Here is a 20,024-nt window from a genome sequence, read left to right on the forward strand (position 1 = left end):
CGCTGCCTTTAGAGGCGAACCCGGGGCCTTCGCTCCGCTCTTTGTGCAGCCGGAGAGGCGGCGGGGGAAGAGGAGGAGGAAGAAGCTGCCCGCGGAGCGGCGGTGGCAGCGGCCCCTCGCCGAGGTGCGGCGGGGACAGAGCCCGCCGGTGTCCGAGCGCGGTGTCCCCCGTGTCCCCACGTGCAGGTAGGGTGTCACCGGGGCGGGGTTCAGCCCTCGCCGGCGGGGGCGGCCGGTGGGATGTTGGGAGCAGCCCCCCCCTCCCCGCCGCCGCTCCGTAATGGGGAGGGAGGGAAGCGGGTGTGGGGGGGAGAGGAATGGGGGGGGAAAGGAGGGAAAAGGGAAAAAAAAATGTCGGCGGGCGAAAAATTTAACCCGTCCGCCGCCGGCGTCCAAATTTTTTTAAAGCGGCCGCATCGCGGTGAGGCGCTGCCCCCCCATCCCCGCTCCTTCCTCCGCCCTTCCTTCCCCCGGGGCCGGGCCGAGGGAGGGCGGCGGGGCCCGGGCCAGGCGGGCACCCCGAGCCCCGGCCGCGCCGCGCCGCCCCCCGCGCCCGGCCCGGCGGGAACGGCGGAGGCGAATTCCCCTTTAAATCTCCCCGCCTTGCACCCCCCCCTCCTCCTCCTCCTCCCTCCTCAGGTCTCCCTCTCACCGGCTCTCGCCGCCTCCTCGCCCTCCGCCTCCTCCCGCGAACGGGACTCCCAGCGCGGTCCCACAATGCACCGGGCGCGACGGGCTCCCTCAGCGCCGCCTGAATAGAAAATGCCGCCGCCGCCGCCGCCGGGCACGGGGGGGTTAAACCCCCCCTTTTCCTCCCTTTCCCTCCCGCCTCCCCGCTTCCCGCCCCCTCCCGCTCCCCCCCACACCGCATCCCACGCGCGTTCCCGCACGGCCGCGCGCGCCGCCGCAGCGCGACATGTCGCGACAGCGCCCGCCCTCAGCGCGGCACGTGTGGGCAGCGAGGGGCTGTGCGGGGGTCTGGTCCCTCCGTGCGGTCACTGAACTGTCGAGGTTGGAAGAGACCTTTAAGATCACGCAGTCCAACCCAGCAGTGCCACTGTAACCCCTTCAATACTGAACTCATCGCCCAGCGCCAGGCGCCTCTGGAACTGAACTCCAGGGGTGGCGACTGCACCACCTGCCTGGGCAACCTGCTCAGTGCCTGACCACCCTGCCTGTCAGAAATGCTTCTTTAATATCTAACCTGAATCTCCCCTGTCTCAGTTTAAGGCCTTTCCCCCTAATCACAGAATCAATCAGAAATAGATCGGAAAATATCTCTGAGATCACCGAGTCCAACTTACAGCCAAACCCCACTGTGTCAACCAGACCATGACCATGGCACTGAGTGCCACTCCAGGCTTTCCTCAAACGCCTTCAGGGATGGTGACTCCACCACCTTCTGGGAACCTGGTCCAATGTCTGTTCATCCTTTAGGTGAAGAAATTCCTCCTCACCGCTACCCAAATGCTGATGTTTCCCTGGGAAGCATGAGTCTGCCTGTGGAATTCCTTGCTCTGACACTTTCTCCTTCAATATGAAAACTTTGGGATTGGAAGTAATTTGGGTGGGAAATTTAATGAGAGCTGAGGAGACCCAGCACTCTGCAAAGCCAGGTCCTCCACCAGTGCTGAATTTTGCCCAGAAACTGGACGAAAAGTTACGTTTGATCCATATCACACCCAAACACTGGGCAAGAAGGAAAACGAGGGGGTCAAGTGCACCCCTTGACAATGGGCAAAGTTCAGCCAACATTAAATTTCTCTGTGTGCAGAGCCGAGACTGTGGCCCCAGGGAGACAGAGGTGTCATCTCCTCAGGTGTCATCTCCTCAGGTGTCATCTCCAAGGAGTTTGGTCAGTGTAGCCCATGGAAGGCTGCAGGTACCACAGCAGGAGCACTGCAGTGTGGCTCGGCACATCAGCTGGTGATTTCTTTTACCCAGAATTTGAGCATACGTCAGAAAAAATGTAATCCTGTTTTGCAGCAGGTGGTGATGGGTTCAGCACAACCCTAGGAAGCTGTGTTTCAGCACCCAACAGCCAGGATTGCCACAGGCTATTTGCTCAAGTCAGCCCTTTCCCATCACTGATTTGCAAAGCATCGCATTTTTTCTTATGCATTTAATATATAAATTACTGGAACCTAGCATGTCTTTAACAAGTCTGATTTCCAGTGTCTTCTCAGTTAATTTTTCTCCCTGGAAGTGCTTTTTGTGCTTTGAAAGTCTCCCTTTTCCCAACTGATTAAAGCCAGAATTCAGATGAGTCTCACCCAAGACTTGTCTTGCTTTACATGCGAGACAAGTTTTCTGCAGAAAGGAGGGAATTTCTGTGTTAGGGATAGCACAGGGCCCAGTTTACATTTCCAAATAGATAAAACCGGCACTTTGCTTCATGTAATTTGCAGCTAAGTACCTAATTAAGTAATTGCCTGTTAATTCAAAGATTGCTCTTCGTGCAATTGGCTTTGAAAAAGTCCTGCCTAAAAACAAGCAGAAAGAGAAAAAATTAAAATGTTGCTTTTCTTGCCTGATCTAATTACTCTTTTTATCTCCCAGCAAATGTAGTGCTCCAGGACTGTGGTGCAGAGGACCAGAGGTGCATGGGAGCTCCCTGCACCGAGCACATTTAGGAAGTCACTAATATTTGTATAATTAATTGATTTTCAGGCTCCTCCGTGTTGCTCTCCAAAAGCATTTCAAGCTCGACACACAGAAGCTGTTTCTCTGTGAGCAGCTGTGGGGCATTTAGCTGATGGTTTTGACAGCAGAGATGAATCGAGGACGTGGCATCTGCAGTCCTGACCTGGAATTTGAACCCTTTGGTGCCTCTCCCTCCTCCCAGAAGGAGAGGAGGGAAGAGATCTCGGAATCTTCTGATTGCCATTGATCCGAGCTGATTTGCTGAGCACTGGCCTCATACCACGTCTGTGTGTTCCTTGAAAGATTATTTCAATCTGAAAAAATACCCTGTAAGTGTCCTGAGAGCTGGAAATCAGATGCTCTGATCTAACAGTTCTCCAGCATTTAGCCATTGCCTCTACAATCAGCACCTAATTTAGAAAAAAAACAAACATGAAGCATAAGGAAAACCATGAGATAATGTTGCTGATTTTAAGCCCATGACTTACATGTTTTTCCTTTCTGATATTTTTAGAGGGAAGAGGGAATTGGATAATATTTTAATCTTTTTTTTTTCCCACATCTGTGAGGACTAGACACTTCTTTAACAGAGGGGGAAAAAAATAAAGTGGGATTTCCAGGTGGTAACATGGCTGAAAGGAAACATGAATACATGGAAATTCGTGCTCGTTAGTACTGGTACAGATGTGGCTCTCTAGAGCTGAAGCTAACCAGTACCAGGGTATAGAGATGAGAACCATAAGTGAAGCCTTGATTAATTAAAAGCAATTTCTTGGCACACACAGTGATGGAGCATCCTTGGGTGGATCTGCACATGTCCCAATGGATGTGTGCACCAGTCACTGCTGCCTGGGCTGGGGTCAGGCTTTGTGTGGGCAGGCAAGGGGCAGGAAAGTGGCTTTGCCAAGAAAACCAAGCCAAGAGGAGCAGTGAGCCACGTCTCCACTGCAGTTTCAGGTGTGTTTCTGCACCCAGCACTCATGTGCCCCATGCTCCTCCAGGGGCTCCACACTTAGAACAGCTGCAGGAGGAGGTGTGGGATCAGAAAGGGAATCCTGTGCATGCAGAGAAACATCCTTTTTGTGCAGGATCATAAGCTAAACCCTGAAAGAGTAGTGATGGATCCAGCAGCCTTGGGGAGAGCCTGCACTGCTGGAACCAGCTGCTTCATGGAACATTTTCCTAGAGTTAAATAGTGGTTTTCTAGAGTTAAAAACTAATCAAATTTGCTTTCCTCCCTCCCTCTGCAAAGCCTTTTTGCCCTCTGTGTGCAAAATCTCCAGCAGAAATTCCATTATTGGAGCCAGTTGGTCCAATAGCATGCGAACAGACTACTCCACACACCTTAGGAAGTGCAAAAAATAGAAAGAAAAGAAGCTAGAGCCCTCTGTGCTACACCCAATCACTCATCAAAACCAGCTGCCTCCTGTGTTGACTTGAGGACGTGACAGATGTGTGTAGCCTTTACAGGTGCAGGGCCTGCATTTCATCAGTCTTTTTTCCATGGATGACTTGGAGTGTGGGTTATTAGCAGCTCAGATTTCTTTGGCCAAGGTGCTTTGTTGTGTACACATCCGGGTTAAATCTAAGCAATATTTCTGATCCATGTAGGCTTCTGACTTGGTTCTGCATCTTTTGTGTTTACAAAATGATCAGAGTTTGAACTATCCAACTCTCCCTGTTCTGCTTCTTAAATGTCACCAGATTTTTTTTTAAAATAAAACAATGCAGTCTTCCCTTGCAATGTTTGTAACCAAGAGTCTGTGGCATGACAAGAGCATGAGGAAATATTGGCTGATTAAAACCAGGGTAAGAAATGACAGCGAAAGTGTTTGTCTTTTTTTTTTCCTCATTTCAGAATTCACAATGAAGTGGCTGGTAAAATGGGACCAGCTGGTTCAGCCCCACTTGGGCTGAATATAAGGTTAAGTGCACTGAAAACACTTCCACTGCTGTGTGGGGCTGGTCATATGCTTTTGATATGAAAACTCAACTTTAGTGTGATAATTTAATTTCTCATGTAAAACACATCTCACAGCATGGCTTTTTGCCCACCTCTCTCTGTTTTGACAAAGCAAAGTAAGTTTGGGCTATCGTTGGCTTTCTTTGCCTCTTTTTTGTCTTTTTCCTGCCTCTCATTAATTTACAAGTAGTATTAAATAATAATGATGCCAGTAGTGACCTCTGCTGTGCCTTGGTGTTTGCTCACTTTTGCTTCAAGGAGCAGATGTTCTCTGTCTTTGTTTTCTGTCTCCAAATGGGTACTTTGCCCCTTTAACCTTTGATAAGGTGCTTTAATCGTCTCTGACGTGAGATTTTATCAAAAGCCAAGTAAATGATACCTGCCTGGTAGCTTCTATTAAACATTCCCATCATGGTTTACAGCAGTTCAAGGAAGTGCAGTTTCCTCTGTGTTTTTGCAGGCTTTATTTATCCTCTGTGCCCAGGTGAGCATCTTCCATGCAGGGAGCACCCATGGGCAGGGGTGCTGGGGCTCTGCTCCTGGATGATGCTCCAGCACCAGCCTCCACCAGGTACCAGTCAGACTGGGTAATGCTGTCTATGAATGGTCAATGGGGTCTGACTAGACTCACCTGGACCCCATTTTCCATTGATTGCTGATATGAGATGGGGAGGGTGGTGTGTACACAGCTGCTGCTGGAGTCCTAGGGCTTGTTCTCTTGCTGTGTGCCCAGCCAGCACTGTGCTATAAAGCTGCTCTAACCCTTCCTATGAAGAGGAACCTTTGCAATGTCTGTCTCTTCCTCATTCCTTTTGCAGTGTTTTATACTTTGCCCCTGCACTTGGCCACCCCAAAAGCCCGAAGGGAAAGTCCACCTTCCAGTTTCTACCTGTTTATTTGCCCAGGCATCTACGTGGCTTGTAAAACAGCCAGCAGCCCTGGGCTGGGGTGGTGAGGACTCTCCTTGGGGCTGACATTGTACTTCATGTGGAAGCACACCTGGCTCCAGGAAGCCTTGTGAGCAATTTGGGAAGGTGGCACTTTGTGGCTGTGGTCTGCCTGTGTGCTCTCCCATGGCCTCTTGCAGCATTAGGAGTGGCCTGTGGCTTCTGTTGAACCCCCTTGGATTTACTCACATCTCTCCAAAACTGCATTGGATTTGGTATTGCCACCCTGCCTTTGCTCTCTTGGCCTGTCACATCTGGGGAACATTTCATCTTCTGCCAGCCTGGGGCAGCAGGCAGGCACAGCTGCTCTCTGTTACTGGCCACCACACAGATGATAAGACACTCACACATGGCTTGGTGATGCAGCAGCCTCTGCCACATTCCCTGCAGTGCCACTGTCCAGCCTGCACTGAAACCACCTCCTTCCCCCTCCAGACCTGGAAGTTCACCTGTGCTGCCAGTGTCTGCTTTGGTGGACAAGCCTCATGCCTTGCACTGTCCACCAGAATGCTCCTTGTGTCCTTCTCTCTTCATAGAACTTCGTGTCCCTAAGCCACATCCTTCCCACCACACTGAGCCTGGGCATCCCCAAACATTTGCCACTTCCTTTGGCAGGGATGTGCCCTGGGCAGAGCTGCTCCTGCAATGTGGATGGCACTGGCACAACCCCCTCATCACCACTATGGATTTTGGACCCAAGCACAGCCTGTACTTTCCTGTGCCAAGTTTTTTCCCGAGGCTGGAGGCTATAAACAATCCAGGAGTCTCTCTTCCCGCCCAGCTTCACACTCTGCTACTCGCTTTGTTTCAGAACAAGCCGTGTGATCCCGCCAGCCAGACCTGCAGCCACCCGATACAGGCTCCCTTGGGATGAGCCTTGAACGCTGACTTCCCAAATTGCTGTCTGGAGCGATGGGTGCAGCCGAGCTGAGCCAGCGATCCTATTCCAGCTGCTGGCACTCGCCGAAACATCTGCCTCGCCTGTGCTGTGCTTGTTGATGGAGCTGCGAGCAGCTCCCGGCATGTCATTTGGGAGTATAAATTGAGCTCCTCCGAGCTGGAACCACCTGCTTCAGATAATTTCTCTGGCAAGGAGTCTTCTATCTTATTTTCCATCCAGGATTTTCCTGCTTTCCACCGCTGCCAGCCCTATGCAGTAGCAGGGGGTTGGTACTGATGGGTGGGAATTTAGGTGGATCCATGGGGGAAATGCCCTACTGCCAAAGCACAGCAGAGGGCAGATGTGTTGTTTAAACAATACAATTGCAGAATAACAGACTCGTTTGGGTTGGATGGGTCCTTTAGAGTTTATCTAGTCCAAACCCACTGCCATGGACAGGGAAAACTTCCAATATATCAGGTTGCTGAAAGCCAACCTGGCCTTGAAAACTTCCAGGGATGGGGCAGCCACAGCTTTCTGAGATGCCAGGCACTTGTTGATGCTGGACTGAGGCTGGTTGGATGCACAAGCAGAGAAACAAACAGCTCCTAGGGAAAACAGGTGGCTGTTGCAAGGAGAAAAATTACCTCAGCAAACCTCCCTGCTGGAAACCAGGGGGGGTGGGAGTGAGAGATACTGCTGCTCCCAGCTTCCCTTTTTGGTCTCTAGGGTGACATGCAGCCCTCCAGGTCTGCCCCTGCCTCTTCTCCTTCTTCTGGCCCAGCAGTATTAGATGAGCATCTAATTAGGACCCACTAAATGCACCTGAATTGCTGTCTGCTGAAACAGAGCTGAATCCCACCTGGGATTGTGCCAACCAGGCACTTAAAACTTGAGCAAATGGGGAAAAGTGGTTTATGTGGGAAACAGGTGTAACATCAGCAAAGCCCTCTTAGGGCTGCAAGTGAGGTGCCCTGGAATAGTCCAGCTGTGTCCAATGCCACCACTCATCTCCTCAAGGATAACCACGGTGCAGTGGTGTGTTTTCCCCTTTGGAAAAGAAAAATAAACCAAACCCAAACCCTTAAGCAGGGGCTGGGTGGTTTGATCTCCTTGAGGGGTTGGATATGACTGTGTTGCCATAACAGTCTCACAGCAGAGGAGGCACCTAAACATCTCTCCTGCACCCAGTCCAGCTAGCAGGGGGAGTGAGGATTGCTGAGCCCACAGGCAGTGACTCTTCAGGAAACTCCTGGAAAGCCCCTGATTTACATGCACCAAGAGATGCAAAGGCTGTTTCACTGGAATGATGGATCCTTGGAGCTGTCAGGAGGTGAGACCCCTCTGGTGAGACTGACTGGGATGTGGGTGTGGATGGAGGAGGGTGTCAGGGCTCCCCACACCTCTGTACCCCCAAATGCAACCCTGCACTCAGCAGGTGCAGCCAGCAGTAGTGGGAAATGCTGCAACGCTTTTCCTCCAGCATTTAAAAGAAGAAAACACCAAAACACAGGGAGAGTAAAGATCACACATTAAATCTTCCAATTTCTCCATTTCTTCCCCATTCCCTACATCCCACTGCTTCTCCACCCCTCCCTGCTGCCAGTTTTGCGTGTGTTGTGCCCAGGATTGGTATTAAGTAAACTCTCCGCAGCAGCATCTGCCTTCACAGGACTTCACTCTTGGCCAGCGGGATGAGGCTGTGGAAAGAGGCAAATGCTCTGAGCGGCCTGAGGATCCCTGGGGAGGGACATCCCTCCAGGTGAAGTATTTCCCTGTGCAGACGGGGAAGGCAAAGCCGGCTGATGGGCAGCGCCTGGGGGAAGCAGCAAAGCCAAGACCAGCAGACAGCCCCCGTGCCGGCTGCTTTGATTTCCAGAAAGGCAATTAACACCCGCCCAATGCAACTCCATGCCAGACAGTAAAGCAGCAGGAAATAGCTGCTCTTCCCAAATGCAAAGCATTGCCCCAAGCCCCCTCTGCTGCCAGCTCTAGTGATGCCTGCGGAGCCCAAGAAGTCACAGCAGAACCAAGTCTGAGCATTGTTTTCGACTCAGTTTTTTATTTAATCCATGCTGTAGAGCCACACCTTGCTGTGATCAATATTCTTAGCACAATCCATATGTCTAGAGTATAACTGATGGGTCAGGGAGTAGAAGTGGGCTCCGAAAAATGGAGTTTCTCTGCTTACTTTTGGGTTAGTTTGCTTGGGGTGGATTTGTAAAAGCTGTTGTGAATGTGGGAGCTTGTGGAGGTGAGACAGGATGGGTGAACTGCAGCAGAGGAACACAGGGAGCTGTGGCAGGTCTGTTTGTGCCACTGAAACTGCCACCAAACATCATCTTTGTGTGCACCTCCTGACACTCAGCAAATGACACTGGGAGCAGTGCAGTGAACCTTTTCCCATTCTTACCAGTTTGGACAAAAACTGGAGGCACTGGAACACCTCTTGTTCACAGGGTCACAGAATGGTTTGGGTTGGAAGAAGCCTTTAGAGGTCATGTGGTTCCCACCCCCTCTGCCATGAACAGGGACATCTTCACCTAAGTTGGGTCGTTCAGAGTCCCAACAAGCCTGGCCTTGAATGTTTGCAGGGATGGGGCATGTAGCACCTCTCTGGGCAACCTGTGCCAGTGTTGAATCAGTGTTGGATTTTACACCCTCATTGTAAAAAATATCTCCCTTCTGTCTAGTGTACCATCCCCAAGGAGATCTTTGTGGTGCACAACAAGTGCAAGGCAGTCAGGGTGGTCCTGCACAGCTGGTGGTGCCATTTTGCATTGCACCCCCAGCATCCCACCTGGGGGGACCATTGGCATGGCTGGGATGGGCAAGGTCTGCTCCAAGGGAATCCTCGCTGCCAGGAGATGCCTGCAGTGCTCATGAGAGTCCAGATATCACATTGAGTGAGTCAACTGCTCCTAGAAGCAAACACTTTTTGCAGTTTTGGGCATCATAATATAAGAAAGACATTAAGCTATTAGAGAGTGTGCAAAGAAGGCCATGAGGATGGTCAAGGGTCTGGAAGCTGTATGAGGAATGGCTCAGGTCACTTGTGTTCAGCCTGGAGAAGAGGAGACTGTGGGGAGACCTCATTGTGCTCTTCAACATCCTCATGAGGGAGGGGAAGAGGAGGGGTCAGCCCTGATCTCTTCTCTGTGGTGACAGTGACAGGACCTGAGGGAATGGCCTGAAGTTGTGTCAGGGGTGGTTTAGGTTGGATATTAGAAAAGTTTTTCACCCAGAGAGTGGTTGGCCACTGGAACAGCCTCCCCTGGGAAGTGGTCACAGCACCAAGGCTATCTGAACTCTACTCACAGGCACGTGGGGTGACTCTTGGGGTGTCCTGTGCAGGACCATGAGTTGGACTTGACGATCCTTGTGGGTCCCTTCCAACTCAGCATATTCTGTGATAATATTTCAGAGGTGATCTTGAACAGGGGATGATATTCCAGTGAGTTATAGACTGGGGGGACAGAGTTCAGGGTAGAAAATTGCTTTTAAGTTCAACCATTTAAGATCTCAGCATTAGTTTTGCTTCTAAAACTTCCCAAGTGTGAGCAAGAATCACCTCACCCACCCACACTCACTAAATATTTAGTCATTTTTAACAAGTTAAACAAAGCCCTTTGATTGGATTTATGCTAATGGTTCCTCCGTAGGCATTTCTGATTCATTTACATTTCATTTTAAAATTGCCTGTGTACACTGCTGATTCTCACCAACACCATTAGCAGATAAAAGGAACAAGTAACGGGTCACAGACGCCACAAGATGGCAATAGTTGAAGAGCAATTTGTTTCTGGAGGAAGAGATCTGGGCTTCGGCAGCCAATCCTCTCTGGGAGGGCAGCACTGCTGTGCATTAACCTTGGCACTCGCAGAGGGGTCTGTGGCCCACCAAAGCAAAGTGGTTTGTGCGTGGGGTGGGTGGGTTCACCTCCCCCTCTCAGAGGAGGATGGAGAAAATGGGAGAGCTGTTCAAGGTCGGCCCAGCTGTGTTCTGCCTCATGGTTTCAAGGAGCGAAACTTGCAGCATGAAGCAGAGAGGATTTGCACGCCCAGCCACAGAGCCTCTGAGCCCTGGGTCTGCATGCCAAGGTTGGGTTTTGCTGGGTCAGAGCCTCTCAGGGGTGTTGTTGTGCCAGCTTCCTGTGTGTATCTACAGCACCTGATTTGCCAGGTCAGGAGAACACATCTCAGCCCCACAGCACCCCTAGACCCAGCACAGAGGGGTTTCAGTGGATGGGAATGTCCCTGACTCCATGACAGAGACTCCATGACAGGATTTTAATCTGGGTGAGACAGGCTGCCACCTGATTACTCTTCAAATGGTGTTAGATCCTATATGACCTGCAAGCCATAGTGATGGGGCTCAGGGCTTCTGTAAGGCTTTTGGTATGGCCATTCCCCATTGATTTGGCCTCTAGATGGAGAGAGATGAGTTTGATGGAGGGGCTGTTGGGTGGATAAGGAATTGGTTGGATGGCCATGTCTGAAGGGCTCAGTCAAACATTTTATGTCCATGTGGAAACCAGTAAGGAGTGGTGTTCCTTAAGGACTCATACCAAAACTATTTAATATCATCATCAGCAACACAGATCAGCTTCTAGTGCACCCTCAGCAGGTTTGCAGATGGCACCAGGCTGAGTGGTGCTGCTGATGTGCTGGAGGGAAGGGATGCCATCCAGAGGGACTTGCACAGGCTTGAGGGGTGGATCCATGTGAACCTCATGAGATTCAACAAGGCCAAGTGCAAGGTCCTGCAAGGTCACGGCTTTCCCCAGGGACACCATCCCACTGGGATGGGCGGTGGGGGTCTGCACAAGGCAGGAATCTCCACTGCTCCAAGGCTTCCCCAAACAGACATTAAATGAGAGATGGGGGATGATGCATCATGCTCAGTGAAAGGTAGCAAAGGAGCCATGTGGGGCCTCATTCATAATGAATGTTAAATGTAAAATCTATGTTAATGCACTGGGGTTTGGCACTCTATGCTGTCCAGGAGATGAAGCTGGGAAGATGATGCCCTGATGAGCAGAGGATCCTAGGAGATGGAGGTCTTGCAGCATCCCACAATTCCATCTCTGTGGGATGCAGCAAGTCTACTGCCATTCCCTGGGGGCTGGCAGCAGCACCTGGGTATTCAGGGTGGCCATGGGCTGCTCAGGAGCCTCTGCCTGTGTTTTACCCCCAGGGGAAGAGGTGAAGGCAGCAGGACCCCCAAACAGGATGGCTCTACATGGTGTCAGATCACATATGGTATCCTGGACCAGGGAGACAGAAACAACAAATGCACAGCAAGTCATCAGATGTCACCAATGCTGTTCTGTTGTCCAGCCAGACCATAGTGGTTAGGCAAATTTTATGCAGGCAAAGGTTGTTTCTAACCCTGAGGCAAACCCCATTCCCTTCAGAGTCTCCAGCCCAGCTTTGGCTCTCCCCATGGTATCAGTCCAGGGCAGATGGAAATACAGGAAGTAAATACCCCACTGGTGCTGCCAGCATCAGGCCAGGGAGGTGGAGGTCTGTCAGCTCTGGGGACTGAGCCATCACCAGGAAAATGTCAAGAAACCAAAGGGTGGATGATGTCACCATTCTCACCAGCCAAAAAGTGGGTGGGTCCTGCTGGCAGGACCCACCACAGCTGTGTCAGGAGGCAGGGATGCAGCAGCAGGGAGAGCTGGGCTCTGAGTACCTGTGCAGGAGCTCAGGGAAAGGGAAATCAGGAGGGAGCAGAGGTCCAGCTAAGAGCAGAGCAGTTTACACACATCCCCTGTGCCGTGATGAATGGAGACATGAGATACAGTTGGTGAATCCTGAAATCTCTCGGGATTAAATGATTACATTAATCTTTGCTTTCTCTAAGCCGCGGTAATGGCAATAGCCACATGCTGGTTCCAGTCCAGATCCATCCCTGCTAACTTCCTGGTGTCTGTCGGGGAGCTGGCACAGCCTTACACTGTCCTGATATGCAAATGTACCCCTTGTCCCTCTCCAGCCCACACCCACTTTCACCAGATGTCTCCAGGGCAGTGCTGGGCCTGGCACAAATGTGGAGCAGGCATCCTGTGGTGTGGGAGCACTGCTGCCTGTGAGGTTTTTTTAAAATCTCCTAGACTGATTTCTTTTGCTGGAGTGCATGTGCTGTCCCTGTGATGGCTTGCTGACCCATCCTGAGATAGGGAAGGTCCTCCAGGCCACCTGAGGGTCAGTGGATGGCAGACCTGTGTGGGTTGGCCTTTTCCATCCATCCTGACCTGTCCAGGCATCACCTGGAAATGACATTTCTCCTGAGTGTGATGGACATGACCAGGGGACACCCCTGGTCATAGTGATGGTTGCCACCCCAAGCTGGCTCCGTGGCTGGGCTCCAGCAGCAGCCATGGGCCACCATGGTACTCCCACCTGGCTCTCACTGGCCAGAGGTGGATGAAGCTCTTCACCCCATGCTGGTTGGTAGCTTCAGGGGCAACTGTGGTGTTTTGAACACTTTAACACGAAGTTATGTTGGGTTCCTCTACACGTCTGAGGATCTGGGTGGAGGAAGGAGCCGTACAGAAACATAAGGGGCATGACCCCCCAGTTTCAAAATTCCCCCACTATTAGCTATTTTCTGCCCCTGCTAGCAGCTGGGCATAACAACGTAGTTAAGGAGGGTGGAGAAAAAGCTGATGGAATTATTTCAGTTTTTTTAAAGCCCAGAATTGATGTTTACACACCGGAGCTAAATTATTTATACACATAATGTTATAGGTTTCACATCAGTGGCTTTTATTAGCAGACAGCAGATGAGAAATCATACCTGACCTACTTGTACAAACCCCTCTTGTGCCTGTCTGTGATGACAGGGTGGCAGGAAGGGGTGACAATGCTCACTCCAGCCCAGCTGTGGGGATGCTCAAGCAGTGGGAGAGCCAGTGGAGGGAGAAGAGGTATCTCAGCATCTCCTACAAGGCATTTCACTGCTTTAAATTTGGAGAACAGGCACAAGGGGGTTATTATTGAAAAGTCTTCCAAAATCCTGGCTGCATCTGTTTCTCGAGGAAGATGTGGCCCCTTGGGTTTTTTTCCTAGGACCATGTCCCCTCCCTTCCCCAGAGGAGAGGCACTTCCCAGCGAGGCCTCAGCAGAGGGTAGGTTTTTTGGGGAGAAGGTTTCCCTAGAGGAGGGGTGCCTGCATCAGGACCACCCATCCCCAAACCACTCTGATGTGACAGAGTGTGTTTCCCCCGAAAGACTCAGCCAGCCGCTTCTAAACCAACATGTCACAGGCACTTGAGATGACTTTCTTCTTGTCTCACAATTAATGCATTTTTTATAAAGCCCAGGCTCCAGTTTCCTTTCATGTTACCAGGAGGATATCCTTTTTCCTCTTCAGCTTCAGAAGGATTTTTTTCACCCAAAGTATTAATCTCCAGTGTCCTGTACACAGGACAGAGGGACACACTGGCCAAATGGCCCAGCAAGGAAGCAGGAGCATGGCTGGAGCTCAGGTGTCAGTGCTGGCAGTGTCACTTGCTCCATCCCAAAGCTGTTTCAACAGGTGAAGCTGCAGCCTGGCAGCAGCACGAGCTGGTGGCTCTGCAGCACAGATGAGATTTAGTGCCATGCAGATCTCAGCACACAGGAACATTTCTTGTTCATAATTGTACCTTAAACACAATTTAAGGTGCTCCACTTAAATGTTACAAGCAACAGTGTATTAACTTGTACCCTGTTTAAGAAAAACCAAAGCCAAACAAAGCCACACTTAAATACCCTGGCCTGTATCAGCAATGGTGCGGCCAGCAGGACCAGGGCAGTGATTGTCCCCTGAATTTGGCACTGCTGAGGCCACACCTTGAATCCTGGGGACAGTTTTAAGCTCCCCACTACAACAAAGACATTGAGGTGGTAGAACATGTCCAGAGAAGGGCAGTGGAGCTGGGGAAGGGTCTGGAGCACAAATCTGAGGAGCAGTGTCTGAGGGAAACAGTGGGGCTCAGCCCAGAGAAAAGGAGACCTTAGAGTGGCCCCTCAGTACTTAAAGGGGGCTTGTAAGATAGAGGGACTTTTTACTAGAGCCTGTGGGGACAAGACAAGGGACAACAGTTTTAAACTAAAAGAGGGTAGGTTTAGATTAGATATTAAGAAAAAACATTTTTCAATGAGGTTGGTGAGGCCCTGAGGCCCCAACAGTGAGGTTGCCCAGAGAAGCTGTGGATGCTCCATCCCTAGAAGTGTTTCAAAACCAGTTTGGAAAGGGCTTTGGCCAACCTCATCTTGTGCAAGGTATCCCTGCACAGGGCAGGGATTGGAGCTTTAAAGGTCCCTTCCAACCTAAAGCATTCTGTGGTCTGTGACAGATGCTCCTGCAGCACTCCCCAGAGGGCAAGGCCTGCACTGGCTCCTGCCACACCACATGGATGGATGGATGGATGGATGGATGGATGGATGGATGGATGGATGGATGGAGGATGTGCACCAGGCTTCAGCTGATCCGGGCAGCCACTGAAATGTGAAGGAAGCTCTCGTTGGGACTTTTTAGATGTCTCCACAGTGCTCCTTGTGTAAAGCCAAAAAGGTGTGGTGAGCTGCTGCTTCACTTCACTTCACTGGCTCCTTGGAATTGATGGAAGATTACCAGGAACATGTTTTTGCAGGAAGTGTTTTCTAAGGCTAAACATTTGATGAGGGTGTGATAATGAATTACCAAGCATATATCTTTGCAGCTACTCCAAACCATGAGTATTGGTTTGTCCTTCCTGTGTGTTGTTTCCATAGAAGCAGAGCTTAACCTTTTAAGTGCAGATTATAAAGGCACCTAATTCAATTAAAATTAGACTTCAAGCATATCAGTACTTAATACTTGAGAGTTATTACGTGATTGGATATAGATGTTGTTGTGATTGGCAATGCAGTGTGGTTTCTGGCTGAGCCAGCTGGAAAAATAGTATTGTGGTGCTAAATTTTAGGGTTTTCCTATGTGTAGTCCACTGACTGCAGGGTAATTCCTCTAAAATACGGGAATCCAGCACAGAACACAGGAACACACATGCAATTAAAGTTATTTATTGTAGGTTTTCTTTTCTGAACTGACAAAGAGGATTTCCCAGAGATCGGTAACACAACACAATGTTATACACCATTTCACAACTAGTCCCTTGTTGCTTTATTAAGAACATAGTAATTTAAAAATATCTAAATATTTACATATTAATAAAACATATATACAGAAGATTGAGACATTTTTACCTAAATATGGAATGATTTTTTTTCTTCTCTCTAATAAACCCTATAAAAAGATTTCTGAAGAAAGTCTGAACAGTAGTCACAGTAAGTAAACACAAATGCAATCTTCCAAATTTACAAAACGCTGATTTCATTGCTGAAGGGTTACAACACGACCGACCGGTGCCCCCTGCCCAATGCAGGCAACTCCAAGCCACAAAGGAAGGAAAGACTCAAAATTTAAGGTTTGCAGTGCACATTCAATCTATTCCACAGTTTCAGAGAGAATTCCTAAAAGTCCATGGAAGGTGGGTGGGGAAGGGCTGGAAGCCTGGTTTCTCAGGTGCCGAGAGAATAAACCGTTCACGTTGGCTTCAGTGTTATTTGTGGGTATTCCATGACACCTGAGAAACAGGCTTTAGGATTGTTAAAAAAAGAGGCTTAATATTTTGAAAACCATCCCACTCTGTAATAGCACTTCTGTTGAGACACTCAAAGGCCAAATAGTTTCTAAAAAAAAAAGTACCTAAGATACACACAGGGAAAGGAAACACAATGGCAAAGGCTCTAGCAAGCTCTCCCTCGAATTGCAGGAAACGTGCTCAAACTGCCTGGTGATCGATAGGTGTTGCAGGTAAGACCTTCCAGATTTTTTCACAACATTTTTAAAGTGAATTTAGTGCTGATGAAAGGTGCAGAAGTGAAGGTTCGCAGGGAGGGCCACACACAGTTTTACCTCAGCCCTGACCTGAAAGGACCAACCCTATCAGTGTCTAAGATGGTAGTGCAATTTCTCGATTGATTCACTCATCTTAACTGCTGAGATATCAATACAGCGCCAGGTGAAAGGTGACTTTTCTTTTTTTGAATAGGTGAGTATTGTTGCCAAGGACAGTGGTTGAAAAATCACAGTGAGCAGACCCTCTTGGAAATCAGAAAATTAATACATTTTGAGATTGAGGTGGTATAGCAAGCTGGGGGCAACAGTGAGGGGGAAATAACCACCTCCAGCAATCTGCACTACAAAGATGCTCAAGAGCCATCCCACTATGGCCACATAGGGGAAATTGTTTGAGGAATAGCTTCTCCTTGCTATAACTAGGAAACTGGGCACTGCTGGGAGAAATCCTGCTTTATTTTCTCCTAAACCCAGTAAGGACTTTTTAATCAGAGCTGTGTGTGACTGGTCATTGGTACTGCAGCAGCCAGGAATGGAAAAGTGGGTCTGCAGAAGCAAAGAGCTTCACCAAGTCAGATGCTCATCAAGCCCCCAGGGTTCACAGTGGAGAGAGAGGCCACCCTGGTCCCTTGGAGACAAGAAGAGTCACCATTTCTGCGTGGTTTAAGATGAAACATTGCTGGCAAGCATACAATCATGTGGAAAAATACAATCATGGAGGAGAAATATTGGGCAAGAGAATGATCTCAGAGTGGATACCCTGCTAATTCAGTAACGCATTGAATGCAGAGGGAAATCATCTTTAACTGAGATGAAGAACAGTGAAGCAATCTGGAGGTTTCATTACTTGAGGTTACATGGAAAATGTATGGAAACAACATAAACTTGTAAAGAAATTCGTTTGGATGTCTCTGTCTCATGGTACACTGAAGTTCTTGTGCCGAGCTTGCAGGTACATTACTCAAAGGAGAGGATGTTTCTATCCACTAAGAACACTGATGCAGGATGTGAAATTCAAACTGAAAAATCTGCGTTTGCATCCATCAGGTGGTCTGTTGTGGTGTCAAAAAGGTTACCTGAAGGGAGAAAGAGTTTGAAGAAATCTGTTAAAAAAAAAATTTTAAGATATCAGTAATTTGCAACAAAAAAGTAGTATTTTAGAATTATGGAAATTATGTATTTGAGTTTGAACTTTAATTAGTGACGGGGCTGAACTACTGGTGTGCACACAGGCAGTGCTGCTGAATTCCATTTAGAGTAGAGCTCAACTGGCTAAAGAAAAGCAAATTAAATAGATTTTTTTGAATACAAAATTTGCCAGCCAAGTTTTTCACACAACATACAGCGCAGCCCATTTCAGATGTAAAGCGCTGCATTAGTCTTCAGCACAAACTGCACTGCAATGCTCACCCCTTTGAAGTTACGGTTCTGAAGAAGTGAAAAAAAGCACCCCATGAATTTTAAACCTTGAGTACATACTTGGGGATCTTATTTGGAAAAAAACCCCACCACTCCACAGCAGTCTAAATGCACATAGAAGAAAAAAAAAATATATATACACACCTATAAAAGGTGCACGGTATGATTATATCCCATCTTTTTTAAAGCACTTTAAGAATGTGCTTTTTCTAAACAGAACAATGAAAAGACGGACAGAAGAATTACGACGAGAGCGCTAAGAACACAGGGCAAATAGAAGACAGACATCAATCAGCCTGAGAGGCAAATACACCCCAATGAAAAGGGAAGACTCATACAATCACACATTGAAAGGATAAAGATTTATATTACAATAAAGGACTTATATTTAAGGTTTCCAAAAAGGTTTTTCTTTTTTTTTTTTTTCAAGTTTCGTTTTCTTGATATTGTATTTCAAGAGAAAAGGAGACAACCTATATAGAATTGGATTGTTGCTGTTTTCTTATCATCCATTTCTTTACCAAGAGATTGCTCTCATCTTTTCACAAAGCTGTATCACCCCTAGACCTGAGGATTGGGATGTTAGTGTTTCAGCTTCCGTTAAGGATATCAAAATTCTTTCTCATCTTGAAATTAACCCCACTGTGGAAAAACTGCACAAACTCTCAGCACACCTGTGGTCCAAGGCAGGGGTAAGAAGGGCTACCTCATGGTCCTTAATCTGCCTACTTCTTTCCAATCCAATTTTTGAGATGAGAAGTCAAGAAAAGGGTGTTTCAGTTGGCTTACATTTGATCCCACACACAGAATTTATAGGCTGTGCCTTCCGTTTTCCTTTTACAACACAAAATCCCAATGCTTTGCATAAATTGTACACTGAAATAAGATGAGCCTTTTCAGAAATCCAACTTACACAGAATGACTCTAGAAGCTGCCACATCCTCATCCTGATAAAGATCTATCTCACACCCTCCAGGTATCCTGTATCACCAAGAAACTAATCAGTCATTCCACTCAGCCCACGATAATTGCCCCGGAGCTGTCTGATCTGTCTCAGCTCAGGTCTGGACACAGCCTTCAGCTTTGGGTAGGTGCAAAAGCTGCAACTCTCTAAGACCTGAGCTTTGATAACATTTGTTACAGACAATAAAATATAATTGGGAAAAATGGAGTTCCAAAAGAGGTTTCTGAAAACAAAGCACCTCCTTCTCTTTTCAAAGCCCAGGACTTTGTTAGCTGTGGGCACAGAAGGAGCAGGTTCAGGCCTGGCTGTGGGCACTGGCTCCAATTAACAGCAGTCAGAGCCTGGTCCTGCCAGCACCAAAGGAGAGACACCTCCAAACACGACTACAATGATGAAGAGGAGCTGAGAGCAACCACACCTCTGACTGAGGTGTCCCAAATGAAGTGTCAGCCAGAAGCTGTGATCCAAAACTGTGCAGATTGAGACATTTCAGCATCTCTAGTCCACATATACCCAGATCTCGTTCATAATGTCATCCGTGTCACAGGCAGGACTGACAGAGCTGGAAAGGCAGATTAAAGGCATCTGAGTTTTCCCTTTCTTTTTGGCACCAATGCTTACCACTGATTCAAATAATTCTTTCTGGGTGGTTTTGCTCCACAAGTTTGTTCAGTTACTGAAGATCAAGAGAGCAACTGCTCATAGATAGCTCTGTACCCCATCTTTTCTCCTCATCCAGTCTCCTGCAAGATCCCCTCAAGCAACCCAATTCACTCTGGTTTTATTGTACCAAAGCAGCAGGTTAACCTCTGCAGAATCACGGGATCATTTAGGTTGGAAAAGACCTTTAAGATCATCAAATCCAACTGTTAATCCTGCACTGCCAAGTTCACCAGTAATCACATCCCCATATCCCACATCTACACATCTTTTAAATACCTCCAAGGATGGTGACTCCACTGTTTCCCTGGGCACCCTGTCCCAGTGCTTGACAGGCCTTTTGGGGAAGAAATTTTTCCTAATACCTGAGGCCATGATTTATCTGATATTAGCTGTCATCTGCAACCAAGGCCCATCGCACAAGGCACTGTACAAACACAGAGTCAGAGAGACTTTTCCCCAAAGATTTTTCAAGCTAAACAGAGAAGACAGCTGAGTAAATTGCACGCAGACTTTCTTTAAAGAACCTGTCGGTAACACCCCTTTGTAAAACGAGCTGTACTAAAACAGGGAAAGACCCCTGTAAAAGTAATACTCCACCTCTTTTGCTACATTCCTTGATAGAAAGCATCTATACTTTGGCTCTGTCTCATAATT

The 20,024-nt window shown here is 48.4% G+C and overlaps 1 protein-coding gene and 1 long non-coding RNA gene across 7 annotated transcripts in view; one reads left to right on the top strand and one right to left on the bottom strand.

The window, feature by feature from the left end:
• The first annotated feature begins 45 nt into the window (after positions 1 to 45).
• On the top strand, positions 46 to 8,580 carry LOC146443117 (uncharacterized). 3 transcript variants are annotated; one of them, XR_014856596.1, is made up of 4 exons: positions 46 to 186; positions 2,671 to 2,972; positions 4,502 to 4,722; positions 5,067 to 8,580. It is a non-coding gene; the product is annotated as an uncharacterized LOC146443117 (long non-coding RNA). The 3 variants fall into 3 exon arrangements; XR_014856597.1 differs by lacking the exon at positions 4,502 to 4,722 and having other exon boundaries at positions 2,671 to 4,452; positions 5,067 to 8,054; XR_014856595.1 differs by lacking the exon at positions 5,067 to 8,580 and having other exon boundaries at positions 4,502 to 4,824.
• A 6,890-nt stretch (positions 8,581 to 15,470) lies between these two features.
• The window catches only part of BEND7 (BEN domain containing 7), a 46,097-nt gene continuing 41,543 nt past the window's right edge, over positions 15,471 to 20,024 (bottom strand). For 2 of the 4 annotated variants that reach the window (XM_085082970.1, XM_085082977.1), the window contains one exon: positions 15,471 to 17,400. In XM_085082970.1, the coding sequence (XP_084939096.1) occupies positions 17,339 to 17,400 (62 nt within the window). In that variant the 3' untranslated portion in view covers positions 15,471 to 17,338. Of the gene's footprint in view, positions 17,428 to 20,024 lie in introns of all 4 variants that reach the window. The other 2 variants (XM_085082986.1, XM_085082961.1) reach the window with 1 other exon arrangement.

The sequence above is a fragment of the Lichenostomus cassidix genome, chromosome 1Aa (genome assembly GCF_008360975.1).
Source record: "Lichenostomus cassidix isolate B80296 chromosome 1Aa, HeHo_3.0, whole genome shotgun sequence".
NCBI lineage: Eukaryota > Metazoa > Chordata > Aves > Passeriformes > Meliphagidae > Lichenostomus > Lichenostomus cassidix.